This window comes from Empidonax traillii, unplaced genomic scaffold (assembly GCF_003031625.1).
Source record: "Empidonax traillii isolate 1590-97213 ecotype Southwest subspecies unplaced genomic scaffold, ASM303162v1 scaffold851:size265644, whole genome shotgun sequence".
Lineage (NCBI taxonomy): Eukaryota > Metazoa > Chordata > Aves > Passeriformes > Tyrannidae > Empidonax > Empidonax traillii.
The window spans coordinates 82,378-97,523 of record NW_020956044.1 but is presented as its reverse complement, the minus strand read 5'-3'; the positions used below and the strand labels follow the sequence as shown (position 1 = coordinate 97,523).

General features: G+C 36.0%; 1 protein-coding gene across 1 annotated transcript in view; it reads left to right on the top strand.

Annotated features, from left to right (window-relative positions):
* The window catches only part of LOC114067036 (adhesion G protein-coupled receptor B3), a gene marked incomplete at its 5' end in the record, with an annotated part of 99,356 nt that overhangs the window by 29,938 nt on the left and 54,272 nt on the right, over positions 1–15,146 (top strand). Inside the window, one exon of the mRNA XM_027902213.1 lies at positions 9,242–9,436. Coding sequence (XP_027758014.1) covers positions 9,242–9,436 — 195 coding nt within the window. The remainder of the gene's footprint in view (positions 1–9,241; positions 9,437–15,146) is intronic.

The following is a 15,146-nucleotide window of genomic DNA, read 5'->3' as shown; positions in this document are numbered from 1 at the left end:
ACTGCTCCATCCCAAGTGAATGTTTTTTTTCATAACTGTCTGTGTTACAATAGGCACCAGAAATTAGTACCTTAGGATCAGTAAGCTACTCTGGTACATTCTCCATGCATGACATTATAGTGCTTGATTTCACCAACATACACGTCAAAGTGTCCTGGCTGAGCAGAGAGCTGTGGCTCGAACTCAGAAAAAAAAGACTTTATGACACTGGGGGAAAAGGGACAGACAAGTCAGGAGGACTACAAGAGTGTCATTACGTTATGTAGGGAGAAAATCAAAAGGGCCAAAGCCCAGTTAGAACTTAATATATATATTAACTTATATTAACTTTACTGCTGTAAAAAACAATGAAAAATGTTCCTATAAATACATTAGCAACAAAAGGAGGGCTAAGGAGAATCTCCATCCTTTACTGGATGCAGGGGAAACATAACGATGTAGGATCAGAAAAATACTGATGTACTTAATGCCTTCTTTGTCTCAGTATTTACTCATAAGACTAGTTGCTCTCCAGGTACCCAGGCTGAAAAACAGGGACAGGGAGCAGAATGAAGCCTCCATAATCAAAGGGGAAATAGTCAGTGATCTGCTAGACTATGTAGACACATGAGTCTATGTGACTGAATGGGATACATCCAGTGGTATTGAGGGAGTTAGAGGAAGTGCTCCCTGAAACACTTCCCGTTATTTGTCAGCAGTCCTGGCTAACCAGAGAAGTCCCAGCTGACTGAAAGTTAGCAAACGTGATGCTCTTCTATATGAAGGGCTGGAGGGAGGATCCAGGGAACTACAGGCTCAGCCAGAACGGGTTTAGGTAAGGCAGGTCCTGCTTAACCAACCTGGTCTCCTTTTATGACTAGTTAAAACCTCTAGGGGAATGCTGCAGATGTAGTCTACCTGGACTTCAGTAAGGCCTTTGGAACTGTCTGCAACAGCATTCTGCTGGAGAAATTGGCTGCCCATGGCTTGAATGGGTGCACTATTCACTGGGTAAAAACTGTTTCGATGGCTGAATCCAGAGAGTGGTGGTGAATGGAGTTACATCCAGTGGGCAGCTAGTCACTAGTGGGTTTAGGATATTGAGTTAAATCCTGTTTAATATCTTCACTTATGACCTGGATTAGTGGATCAAGTGCACCTTCGGTCAGTTTGCTTGTGACAACAAATTGGAGTGTTGATCTACTGGAAGGCAGGAAGGCTTTGCCAAGGTGTCTGGACAAGCTGGATCAATGGGTCAGGTATGATGTTCAACCAGGCCAGGTACCAGGTCCTGCACTTGTGTCACAACAATTCCATGCACCTCTACAGGCTGGGGGCAAAACTGCTGGAAAGCTGCCCAGTGGAAAAGCACCTTGGGATGCTGATCAACAGTCAGCTGAACATGAGCCATCAGTGAGCCCAGATGGCCAAGAAGGCCAGTGGCATCCTGGCCTGTATCAGGAATAGTGTGGCCAGCAGGATAAGAAAGGGCAGTGTTCATCCTTTGTACTCAGCACTGGTGAGCCATACCTTGAGTCCTGTGTCCTGTTCTGGGCCCCTCACTACAAGAAAGATACTGAGGTGCTGGAGTGTGTCCAGAGAAGGGTGATGAAGCTGGTGAAGGGTCTGGAGCACAAGTCTTATAAGGAGCAGCTGAGAGAGCCGGGGTTGTTTAGCCTGGAGAAGAGGAGGCTCAGTGGGAACCGTATTGCTATCTACAGCTACATGAACAGAAGTCTCCTCTCCCAGGTAACTAGTAACAGGATGACAGAAAATGGCCTCAGGTTGTACCAGGAGAGGTTTAGTTTAAATATTACGAAAAAAATCTCTTTGGAACAGATTGCCCTGGGAGGTGATGGAGGCTCCATTCCTGGAGTTATTTAAAAGATGTATAGATGTGGCACTAGGGGACATGGTTTAGTGGTGGACTTGGATGTGCTGTGTTAACAGTTGAACTCGATGATATTAAAGGTCCTTTCCAACTTAAATAATTCTATGATCTTGCCAACATATACGTGCACCTTAATTTTAGAGATACTATACAACGGGAGGAAACATTTACCTGCTTTTCTGCATAAGCACATCACAATTTCATTCAACCTGGAAACACAATTCAACCTGGAAAGCTGCTTTTTTCCTTTCTGCTTTCGAATATCCGCTTTTTAATAGCCAATCATTCCCCCTTGTTAAATTCAAAGAAAAATTTTCAATAGAAAATTCTGTCATCTGAGCAACCATAATAATTTTTCCATGTCTAGAGGAGACACATTTGCCAAAGCATAATGTGTGTGTTAAATGAAATGTTCTTCTGTGTTTGTGCCCGCTGCTGTGTCTGCAGCAGTGAGCAGCTGAGCGTTCCCTGATCACATTGCTATTCCAAACCAATCAACACTGCAGCCACAGGTGAACTACACTGGGATCTGGCCAGAGGTAAAGCAATAGAAGGCCATTTAAGAACTCAATACAGAAAGAATTAATCTAATTTTCCCTTGAAGTCTACAAGAACTGCAGGAACCTTCACTCCAACTGAATGCAGCGTTATCTCCAGAATGACTACAAGAATTTGGCTTGGCAACTAGAGGCAAAAAAGTGGTCCCAGCATCCTACACTTACAGCCATTCCCTTGCTTTTTTGTCCACTACTTCATTTGGTGCATTCTCCCACCCCGTTTTAGTTCAGGTTTGTTAATTATTTGAGGCACAAGGGATTTTTCTCTTGCTTATTACTTGATGTATTACTCCCATGCAGAAATTACGGCTCCTTGATAATGCTAATTTTCTTCAAGGAACCATTTTGGTTTGTCCTGCAAACAGAATTGAATGTCATGGGAATGACTGTATAGAAACAAAATCAAATCAATACAGAAATTGGTTAAAATCAAATAGGCACATAGAAGAAAGAATTTAATCAGACTTTATGTTTTAGGGACACATACTTACCAGGATGACCACATAACATAAAAAAAGAAAGACAGCTCATTCGTAGTACGTCCCTTTGTGACCCCTAGCCTCAGTCATTCAGTCAGTATGGAGAACTAGGAGACTCTACCTCAAGCAATGTTATGTCTGTCATAGAATGAAAACAACCCTCTCAGAGTCATCATTCTCTTTTTCCTCTCAACTCTTGCTCTTGTCAGGTTGCATTATACATAGATAACACAAATCTTGAAGACATGCCCTCTGGTTAAAAACTGAAACAACAATAACAACAGCAAGATCTCTCACACAGCAAGCCAACGTGAGCGGAATTTAATCATAGATAATTGGAGCATTTAAGAGCAGTATTTAATAAAACAATAATAGAAATCTTGATCAATAAACACAATGAAAAGTATAAGGAAAAAAGAGTTATCTGTTTAATGATTATTCATTCCTCAACCCTGGAGTCATTTGATACTCCACCGAAGAGCAGTCTTATCTGTCCAAAATATGTATTAAAATGTTTTGTTGAATCCATGCATAAATTAAAATACTGAAATTTTATAATGACTTTGTTACCTATTTGGTGGTTGTATCTCAGGGACTAGAATTGACAATACTGATGATGATGATGATGATTAGAAAAAAGGAATTATGTAATGTGATAAAGTAGCAAAAGAAATCTCTTGAGCAACATAGGAGTTTTCTTGTGAGAGTAGAGAAAAAAGGTACAAAAAGAACCAAGCATCCCTTTGAGCTGTTCACATTCTTCTTCCAAAAGCATTTTTGATCTCCATAGATACTAGATGAGGTTTTCTTCGAAGATTCTTTTGTACACCTCGTCACATATAGAAAAGCACAATTTCCTGACATCTGTGCAGAGATTCAGTTTACTGAAGATTAATGTCTAGAACACCACAGGATTCAGTGTGATTAATGTGCCTTCTTTTCTCTAAAAACAAATCACTGTTGTGAGGAATATTTTGGTTAAGAATATTTGGAAGTATATGACAGTGGGACAACTGTTTCTATATAGTGAAGCAATCCTCATTTTTCTTTTCATCAGTATAAATTTAGAATAAGTTCATTAAAGCACAAGGTTGCAGTGATTTCAGCTGAGTGCACTGAGGCAGATTGAAGCACAGCTCTGCAAAAACTTGGTGCAGCAGATTGCACACTGTGAATGTATAAATGCAGGAAGGCAAAAGTTCAGTTTCAGGACACTCCTTACACTTCAGCTTTGGTCTGGGTTTTAGAACATTTACAGGTACCTGTTACAGAATTGTAGAAGAAAGGAAATTCATTACATCATCCAGTCCAAACTCCAGTCCTATCAGAATGAGCTATACTTATTATTCCAGCATTTTGTTTTTCGTGGCTGTTATTAAGGCCTCCAATATGGAAGTGTGCATAGTTTCTTCAGGTACATCCTTTCCTTTGCAGTTGAAAAGTCTTCCCTAATTTATATCCCTAATATTCTTTGACACAATATATATCAATTACTTTTTTTCCCTTTCCTGGTATACACAAAGGGAATATATCATTGCCTTCCTCTTTGCAGAAACTGTGTATTTAATAGTATGTTATCATGATTGAGATTGAGACTATTAATTAATTTCAATGATGACAAAATGGAAAATTTTTTTGTATTGCTTTAGCAGTGTCCTTCATAAAATGCTGAATATAGAAAAGAAAAAATCTCTTGCATGATGTTAGGTCATAAATATTCAGATGCATAACTGAAGATACATAGCCCTATCTTTAGACCTTATTCTGTTTCTTTTAAAAGATGGATGAAATAATATTCTAGAACACTGAAACAGCCTGAAAATAAACGAATAAACTGTAAATAATTTATTATATTAAAGGAAAGTAAATGAAAGTTCCGTGCTAGAAGAGTTAAAGGACTATTGCTTATCAGAAAAAAACCAGCCTGTAAAGGAGTTTTCCTCGAGCCTCAAAGAAAGCAAGATCTCACAATGACATCATGTTATAGATGTGATGTGAATGGTCTTAAAATTTCTGCATCTTAAGAGCATTATGAAAAATATTTTATAAAATATTAGTGCTGAGTTGTGAAGGTAAAAAGAAAAGTGGTTTGCAGATTATGGGCCATTTCAGGATATATTTTTATTTCAAACTATCTTTCCTCACTTCTATGTAAGGCTTACTAATTTGTGTTCTTATATTCCTTCTACCATAAAATGTATTAATGACATCATTAGTAATACCTAGCCGTGAATCCAACATCATCTTAAAAAATAATGAAAAAAGGTTTATTATATAATTACTGTTCAAATTAATAATTCTTTTCAGCCTCTTATACGTTTCTTGAGGGTTCAGTGTTTTCTGTCCTTTTAAAGCACATCTGTTAAGTTTGCAGTGATTATTATGCAGTAATAAATTTGTACTCCAGTGCCGGGGGCCTGGGAGGTCTGACTTTGTAAAGAGCCATTTTTATTATATCATTCTTTCTGATAAATCAGGGGACAAAGGCAGTTGGACCCTGAGTCAAAGTCCAGTTAAACATTTCAGTAATTTTTCAAGTACACAGCCATATAGTGCAAGCAGCTAGAGGCTGGGCTGACAACTGAAGTGTCAGTTTAACAGCTGCTTCATTTCACTATCTCTCGGCTCATAAACTTTATTTTTAATGAGTCTCTCTGTAAGACCACTAAAAAATGACCTTCACAGAGAACTGCAAGGGCCCACAGTGGTGGCCAAAATAGCTTTCTTGGGCAGTGCATAATATCACACTGACCATAGCACAGAAAAAAAGTAGTATAGTGAGAAAGACATTACACTAACCACTGATGAGAATATTCTGTATTTTCCTGCAGAAAGATTATTGTGATAGCTGTGCAAGTAACCCACTACCTTCAACTCACACTAATCTGGACATTTTCATTGGCTTTAATAGTGTTGCACCAGTTTGCATCAACTGAGTGAATCACCTGTGATTTTAAAGATGTGTTTAGGAGCTGTAAGCTGCCTTACAACAAGAAAATACATTATTTAACTTATCATCACTAATAATATAGAGGCTGTTAATTCTTACATTTTTACATTAATAGAGGGTGTTAATTCTTAATCCCTTTACATTGCTTGCTGGTCTTAGTCAAAACTCTGCCCTAATTAACTCTAATTTTCACCCACTTTCCTTACCTAAACACATTGCAACCTTCTGTTTTGTTACGCTATTAACTAAGAGCATGCTGCTAGTCTAACTCAAGGTAGTGTGAGCCTGGAGGGATTGCTGAATATCTGGGAAAGGAACTTCAGGTTGGAGCTTGGGAGGATGAAAAAAAAAAAGGTGCTCTTGAAGCTATGTGTGAGTGGTGTGGCCCAGGGGGGGAAGGATACTTGGGTTGGGAAATTGAGATTTCTGAGTATGATATAAGTAAAAAAAAAGTAGCAAACTGAGCTGTAATTTTAAGAGCCAGGACATCTAAGGTACTTTAAACCGCCTGGCTACTTTTGAAGTAGGTGTAATAATTTAGTCCTGTAGCAATGTGGGCACTTGCTAGACCTTTTTTATCATTGTGTCCAAAAGCAACCAAAATGTCTTGCTGAAAGCACTAAAGAGTATACTACAGCTCCCACTTCTGCTGCTAGAGATCTGTAAAATTTTTCACTGAAAAAAAGAGTTTTACTTTTTCAAAAATATAAAAACCAGTCAAAACTAGGATCATTTTAATTTATTATTTGCGTTCCAACAGTAGCTGAAACCAAGAATTCTGTATGCAATGAATGGTCCAAAACCATTGCAATTTGGCTGGTCCCTGCTGTCTTTAAAATGTGAATTTAAAGTCTGGTAGGAGCATGAAAAAACAAATTGGAGGTGAACATTCAGATGAAGCAAAAGGAAGCAAAATAATGGAATACAAAATAACCTGCTAAATAGTTTAACACCTTTCCTGCCAGTGTTTCTATAAGAATAAGAGCACAGTAGACTTTTTGTGAGGATTGATCATATTGCTGTTATTCCTAGTATTGAAAAAACGTTTTTATTCTCCCTTAAACCCTGCCTTCAAGTTATGTGACACCTTTCCCACAGTACATCCTGAGGCACATGTTAAATTTGGGAGTTCAGGTTTATGGACTGTCTTTTGTCTTCTATGTCTTATGGGCTTGAATAAAGGTGCAGTGAATATTGTTCATCCTCAAAATCTGGAAATATGATCCAGGGTCAGTGAACAGCTGGACAAGTTCCAGAAAAAGTTCTACTCTTTTTAGCTTGCTACCAAGACACAACATGTGAGCAGATGAGGCAAATGGCAACATTGCACAGGAAAAATGCAAATCAGGTTTATGTTTGCTTTTGCTTGTTCCCAAGAAAGTAGTTCATATTGTTATGTGTCCAGTATCAGATCCCTGAACTGACTGAAATGAATTTTCTTCAGTTATCACACCTTTTCCCCCACTGTTATTTTCCTACATGATTACTGTCAAAGCCTACTTCTAAAAGGAATGGAAATTGCACAAAATTATTTCTGCAAGCAAGCTTCTTGCCTGATTATTTATTACAATATTCTGGAGACTAAGGGAGGTATTTCCGCTGAAATATTTGTTAAAAAAAAACCCCAAACAAACAAACAAAAATCCAGAAAAATTAATGGTCTCATTTCTCACTGAATATTTTTTTCCTAAATATTAATCATACCATTATGCTTGTACTGCTGTATTCACAGTATAGAATAGGTTCGCTCCCCATCCGTGATGCAGCGAACAGGTATTTTCCCAAGTTTTAAGTATTTCTAGGGTTTTAGCAAAGCTGTTGTGGTTTGTAACAATCCCCAGCTACTACTATAGATTACTTGCCATAGATGAAATTTGGAGCAGCCACTTTGCCCAGCCCCAGCCATGTTACGTATATCTAGTTTATCTGAAGACTGATTAAAAATGTAACCAAAATATGAACCAACAGCATGAAAAAAACCCCACTGCTTAGAGTCCATGTGTCAGAGGAGGATTGCATTTTTTAAATTCCTTTCATGAGAGTTATTTTGAACCCTTTCAAACACTCTGCTACTTTTGCTATATATTCTATCCTTTAGTCTATCCTTTTATTTCATTTTTTAATAACGAAGGCCTGCATATCCACACAAAGTGTCTGTGGAGCTCTGGAAGTGACAAAACTATCTTTACACTCTCCTTTCCATGTCACCAACACATCATCACAGAATCATGGAATCATCCATGTTGGAAGAGACCTTCAAGATCATCTAGTTCAACTGTATGTTACATTAGTGATTTTTCCCTCTCTATATATAATGCCAGTAATAAGGCCAAGCCCCAAGCAATTAAAGATCCATTTATAAAGATGGTGCCAGCATTTTGGTTGTCAGTTGCATAGCATTTTCTCTTCATCCCTCCTGCTGAGAGTGAGGTCTGTCTAGAGTAATTTTCCTTCCTTTAAAACCCTTCCAACTCAGGATGTTCTATGTTTCTATGATAATTTAGCTTTCCATTTGGAAGAACTTGGGTTTGTATACATAAATTCATATGCATGTATAAAAATAGGTTGTTTAACAAATGTGCTCTTTTTTTAGCCTTGCCTGGCCTTGTCATATCTTTGTGATACACTCTGCATCTTCCTAAGATGCTAAGTCAGCTTTGAGAATAAATCAGATTCACAAGCCAGCTTCTTATCAGGAGTATACTTCTACTAGCATATTTGTTTTGGATCACTAGCCCTGAACAGATCTGCTGGGAGAGCTACTGCTAAAATGTACTCTCCTGTGCAGATACATAGGAGCAATTCATAACTTAATTTGCATTTGCTGGGAAAAGTAAACATGATTGTTCCAAGTTAACGTCTTTGCCTTAGTGCTACAGAAGAAAGCACCATAATCAGCTTCCAACTAAACCATCTCTCTCGAATTGACTGGGCAAGCTGGGCTGGCAGAGATGAAAGGTCTACTTTCCCATAGTAAATTAGATTTTAAGTGTACTGCCTTAGTATTTATTCCTTTCAGAGCTCTTAGTTGTAAATGAGTGGCAACTGTGGTTGTACACCTGTTCCTCTGAGGAAGGACAGTTCCTTGCTACATCACGGCAGTAGATTAAAGCCACAGTCTGGCCCTTGAAGTTCCAAGAAGCAAATGGGTGAAACACAAGAAATTCAAAATCTTTCAGTATTAATTAATTAAAAATTAATGATTCTCTGATAAAAATAATATTTCTGTCATCATAATCTACTATTTTGTCTTATCTTTAACATGACAAACCTTTTTTTGTTTTTTACTAGTTTTAATATTTAATATTTTGGCTGTATTTAGAATTTATCATTCCTTTTCCTCAGTAAAGTAGGTTCTGATATTAATTTTGATCTTCTGATACAGATTAAAGAGCACCTCGCTAAGGGACAGAGGATGTTGGCTGGTGATGGCATGTCCCAAGTAACCAAGACGCTGTTGGATTTAACGCAGAGGAAAAATTTTTATGCTGGGGACCTTCTAATTTCTGTGGAAATTCTCAGAAATGTTACAGACACATTTAAAAGAGCGAGTTACATCCCTGCGTCTGATGGGGTTCAGGTAAGGGAAACATTGTAAAGGTAATGTTTCATTACCCAAAAAACCCCCCAACTGATGGAGTTTTTGTCAGTACACTGCACGTCAATTGTTTTACCCCCTGAATTATAGACATGAGCAGTGTTCACGTAAAAGTAAGGTACAAGTTTAAAATAGGAAAAAGACTCAGCTGTATATAATAAGACAACTATCTAAAACAATGCATCGAGTGAAAAATGTAAAATGCTTTATTTGTAACATTCAGTATCTTTGTATTTCAAGGTTTAGATTGATGGACAGGGGGTGTGTTGGTGTTTTTTTGCACTAAGCCTTTCACTAGTGTTGTTTGTTCCAGTTCATTTCTGTTCAAAATTAGTTTGTTTCAGTTCAAAATCTATCCAAAATGTTATGTTATTCTGGCATCGCTTCTTCATTTCAGGTAAATAAAGCTCACTAAAAGTACACAGGAGTGATGGATAGTGCATTTGCTATGAATTTTCTATTTCACATGTTAAATTAACTCTTCTTGTACAAGAGGACAAAGAAAATGCTGTCAGAGCTAAAATCAATATAATTATTTCTACATAATAAGCTCCACAACTCGTTGTGTAGTGTTGATTAAAATAAATATTACTCAGGACTTCTAAATCAAGATATTGGTTTCACCTGTGTCTGAAATTTTAGACACTTTTCAAAGATTGAAGATATACTGAAAAAGAATACTAAGAAGGTAAATCTATATATTATTTATGGAAAAGAGAGTTTAATGATCATTCATAAATTACTAATGAAGTTATTAATGCAGGTCATGTGTACATATTTGTGTAACAGCAAGCATAGATTATAAATACACTTGGGAATATGTGCATGCAGATGAAGGGAGATATCTTGGAAAAGACAGTTTTTCCACAGTTAAGTTTTCAAGAACTTGCTATTATTTTTTACCTTTTCTATTTTTTCTATGCACAAAGAATATTAACTTCCACAATGAAACCAACATTTCTTGCATTTGCCTGTAGCCAGCTGAAAGTAATAATTATTTTTCCAACAATGCTTTTCAAAAAGTATTTTTAATGAACAATTTTTTTTTTTTTTTAATTTATTGAGAGTCAGTATCTTTTTCCTACTTTCCTGGTTTTACCATTAAAGAGTGTCTTATTCAGTGAAAATTTTTCATGCAGTCAGAAATCTGATAGCCCAATGTGACTTCTTCATGGTTCACAGGCACTACAGAAATCTTAGAACCAGTCTCAAGCAATTGCTTAGCAGAAGTGATATTGTTCATGGGCTTAGCAGATCAGGTCATCTGCAGTTTACATACATTAGGGAGAATTTGATTCTTTTCCCACTAGTGAAGGCACCAAAAGTTCTAGTCACTTCAGCAATGTAGAGATGTTTCCGAAATTCGTAACAGTAATCTGGCAGAACTTGGCAAAATTATTAACTATTATTTAATTAATTTATAATATTAAATAAATAAATTCAGTATTTGCATGCCTAAATACCAAGAATTCTTAAATTCCAGCTGAAAAAAAAGGCACTGAAATATAGTCAGAAAAAATAAAAGTTAAAAAAAATTAAAAGAAATTTGCAAGCTAAGGTAAAATAAAAGGAAAATAATAATGCATGGTGTTCAGGAAAGTAAGTGAAATCAGAATTAAGCATATGTTTTGCCCAGGGGATATATTTAGCAATGTTCCCATTACTGACATCTGATGATATAAAATGAAATCCTGTCTCACTAACATAAGTTTAAAATTTACTGTCAATTTCTGAGAAGCATGGATTTTTCCATATGTAACAATATTTCATATTCTACTGTACTCTGGAGGATTGTATTTAATTTTTCTTTTACTATCACATATTTTCATACTTTCTAGTCCTTCATCAAAGTAAGTGACAAAAAGGTGAAAATTAAATTCATTTGCACCACTGTGTGGTGTTCTAATTACATTCTACTTTTGAACTAGATAAAGAGCAGAATTTTTTAGTTGGTAGATTTCTGTTTTAAAGGAATTGTCAGAAAAGTGTGAGTGAGATTTAAAATCCCTGAAAGTCATAAATTATCATTTTGCATTATGTCAGAAAAGTAGGTTAGGATGAATTGTGGGCAATAGTATTTTTTAAGACCCAAAACCAACACTTATATTAAAACTTGGAAAGAAATAGTATATATGTCAAAGGATATTTATTTCTTATACATTCCATCCATCTAGATAGTCCCTCAACTACCTATAATCTCTGTTTCATATTTAGTATTAATATTCATGAATAGTGTAAAAGATGTGATTCAAAGATTCCATTAAAAAAAATGAAAAAAAAAAAGTGAGATCAAATTTGAAAATTTCAGACCAATTACTCAAAACAAAGGTGCTACTGCCTGATACGCTGCACAGAAATTGCCACTTGTTTAGGCAGACAGATAGCAAGAGTAAAATGAAGTTTCTAAAGTATACATATCTAGTGCCAAGTTCTTTATTATACAACTTTTCTACCATTTGCATCTTCTAACCTTTTTTTGCAACAATATTTATAGATACATTGCATATACATTGCCAGGAACAAAAATAACCCTGTATGAGGCAGTTAAAGAAGAAGATGTCCTGCATCAGTGCCTGAAAATTGCAGTACAGTAACAGACATAATCACAAGCCAAGAGTCAATCAATTCTTCTGCAAGCAAGGTCTTTCATGTAGCATGTGAATTACTCTAAAATATCTCGTGTAGTACACTAAGGCAATGAGATGCCACTGCACTTATGTAAGAAGGATTCTACCAGGAAGAAAATAAAAATTCTAAATAAACATAATACAAGCAAAAATTTGGAACACTATTCAGAATTGGTCTAAAAGTGCTTGAGCTACCTTTCAGGACAGGATGGCAAAGTGAATTGTTCAGTCCCCTGATGCAGTGGCCAACATGAAACAAAGTTTATCCCCAAAGAATTTAGAGCAATATAATCCCATTTATATTAGCCACAGGGCCATTGCTGTCAGTCAGGGATTAAGAGGATTGTCCTATCCTTTTTCCCCCTCCACCTTCCTCCTCCCACACACACATTTCCCTCTGTTGAAGTCCAAAACTGGAGGTGACTTAAGGCTATCCATTAATTCCTCCTAGAGAGGAATTCTTCTCTAGCTGTATAAAAGGATTTATGACAGCTTTATGCCCACAGAGAGGGTCAAAGAATTTGGACTGGATAGAGAACTGTAGCCATTGTATTATAGAAGAAAAAATTGAAAGGAAGGAAATTAATTAGGAAAAACATAACTGACCATTCCCAACTGTAATTGGCATTATCATCAAATAAAAGCCTGGGCAAAAATAAAGGACCTCAAAATTTGATTCTGGCTATCCTAACATTTTCTGTAGTGACCAGATCATTAATATTTAAGCCCTGCCATGAAAGGAAGGAGCTTCAATCTACAGGGAGGTCCAGTGTTTACTGCAGTAATACCTTCACATCACATCCATAATGCTTCTAAAATTTAGCCTTCATACTTGTCAATCATTTTACTAAAGGGCAATGACGTTTCTTGCAGCATTCATGCAATAAACAAAAGAATAGTGAAAATAGAAGAAAGAATTTAACCCTTCCTCTCCTGTTACGTTTTTTGAACTGTATCTCATGTCTATTCGTTATTGAAGCAGGAAATCCATTTACTCGTCCTCTTTTTAATTCGCAAAGCACTGGTATTGCTGAGTTAAAAAGCTACATACATCTCAGCCTCCACTGCTACCATAAATATCATAAATACCATCAACCAGAAATAGAAATAGGAAAAAAAAAAAAAGATCTCAAGAAGAAAGATATTCTTGTTGCCAAGTTCATAATTTATGGTTTATTGACATGTATGAAGTATATATTAAGTTTTTGCTCATCTTTTGTTTGTGCTTGAGTCTAGGATTATTTATAAGATTTTAACATATATTTCTGTCAATTTTTGGTCATTTTAATGCTTACATGTACCTAAAATAAATGTAAAATTTAATTAACACATAACATTATTAGCAAACCCATTTAATATATCATCTATAAGAAACATTTTAACTCCGAAGTGGTTTTCAGGTAATCAAGGCTCCTCTCAGATAGTTCTCGTTACATTGACACAGATACTGTTGCAATTACGGCTTAAACTTTTTCTGCAAGGCAATCAGTGGCTGCAATGGAATGCAAAACTAGCTTCAAAACAGCTCCCTAGTATGATAAATTAGCCCACACTGAGTTCCTTGCTGCTGCAGCTAGACAGCTGCTGACACCTAAACAAAGTTAAAATTTCTGTCAACTATGTTTCACAATATTGCACTGGAAGAGTGCAGAAATACCGTGTTTTTGAAAAGCATTTTCCTCAAGTAAAATCTTCATAAGGCAAACTCTACCTAGTAGAATTCTTCTCAAAAATTACAATGAGTAAAAATGGTTATAGTGCCATGAAACTGCCTTGGCCAGTTTAGTCTTTTTTACCTGATGAACCAGTGAAGATGTACATTTTTCCTAGATGAAGTTGCATTTGCACAAGTATGATTTACTGACCTGGTTAAATTGGCATAATCCTTTATAATGAATACTAAATGTAACTCCTTGCATTGGGCCTAATTTTGCAACTGAAGGCCTGAAAGAGATGAAGTGAATTCCTGATACATAAGCAATACATATTATATATCCTTTTCTTATCTTCAACTTGATTAGAAACTTTTCTTCAGTAATGCTGCAAATTGGAGCAAACCATGAGAAAATTTTTATGTCCTGTCATTAATTCACATCATCTTGTCCCAACACATGATTGTAATTTTCACAGGAGCTTGCTGAGCCATTTTGTTTCTTCTCATTACGTTTTTTTGTGTTAATGAAGCTTATGGATATTTTGCTACTGACTTCAGTGAGAGAAGAACTGTGGCCTCATTAATATACAGGATTATTTTGTCCAAGTTCAGCAAAGTGTCAGTCACCTCTATATGAAATTTGGTCAAGTTAAAGCAATTTTTGTCTGTGTGAATTTTATAGTTAACTTCCTAGTGATTAGGTGAAGATATATCCTCTTGCTTGTCAAGCTGTTAGTGTTAGGACTAGATTAAACTGGTAAACTGTTATAATGTAAAAATAGTTTCCATAAGTTTTATTCAATTTTGTATCCTAAAATGTTTTACTTATATGGTTGTAAGACACCTTATAATGTCTTATATTTTGAAATTAATGTCTTTTCAAGTATACTAAACACTAAGGTCAGAAGTTATTTCTGCTCTATTTTTTGTCACTGGGCAGTTGAATGGTTTGCACTTAATAATGAGTTAAAGTTACTTCTTACTTAAACCTTATTTAAGTCCTTTTCATCCCCCAAATTGGCTAAAAAGTAAGTGCAGGTGAATTAATGAGCATTATTCTGAGTTCCAGCATGATTCTGTGGTTGGTATTCCAGTTAAAGATTTTTTAGAGTTTGTGGGAAACTTAATTGCACTCTTCAGCTAAGGTTAGTGGAAAGTACATGTATCTTTTATGAAGGAACAGACAAATTATAATTGGCAGGCTGTAGACAAAATTGACATTCTGCACAAAATGTGATACAGAGATGAGAACAGCCTGCACAAATTCTTAGCTTTTAAGGATGAAGAAGTTTGGAATACAAATTGCTAGAGAGAACAGACAAAATTAGAAAGGAAATTTCTCCACAAACATTTGGAAGAAAGTAATTTTTTAAAAGTATGATTCAAAATCAAAGATATCTTAGCTTCTATT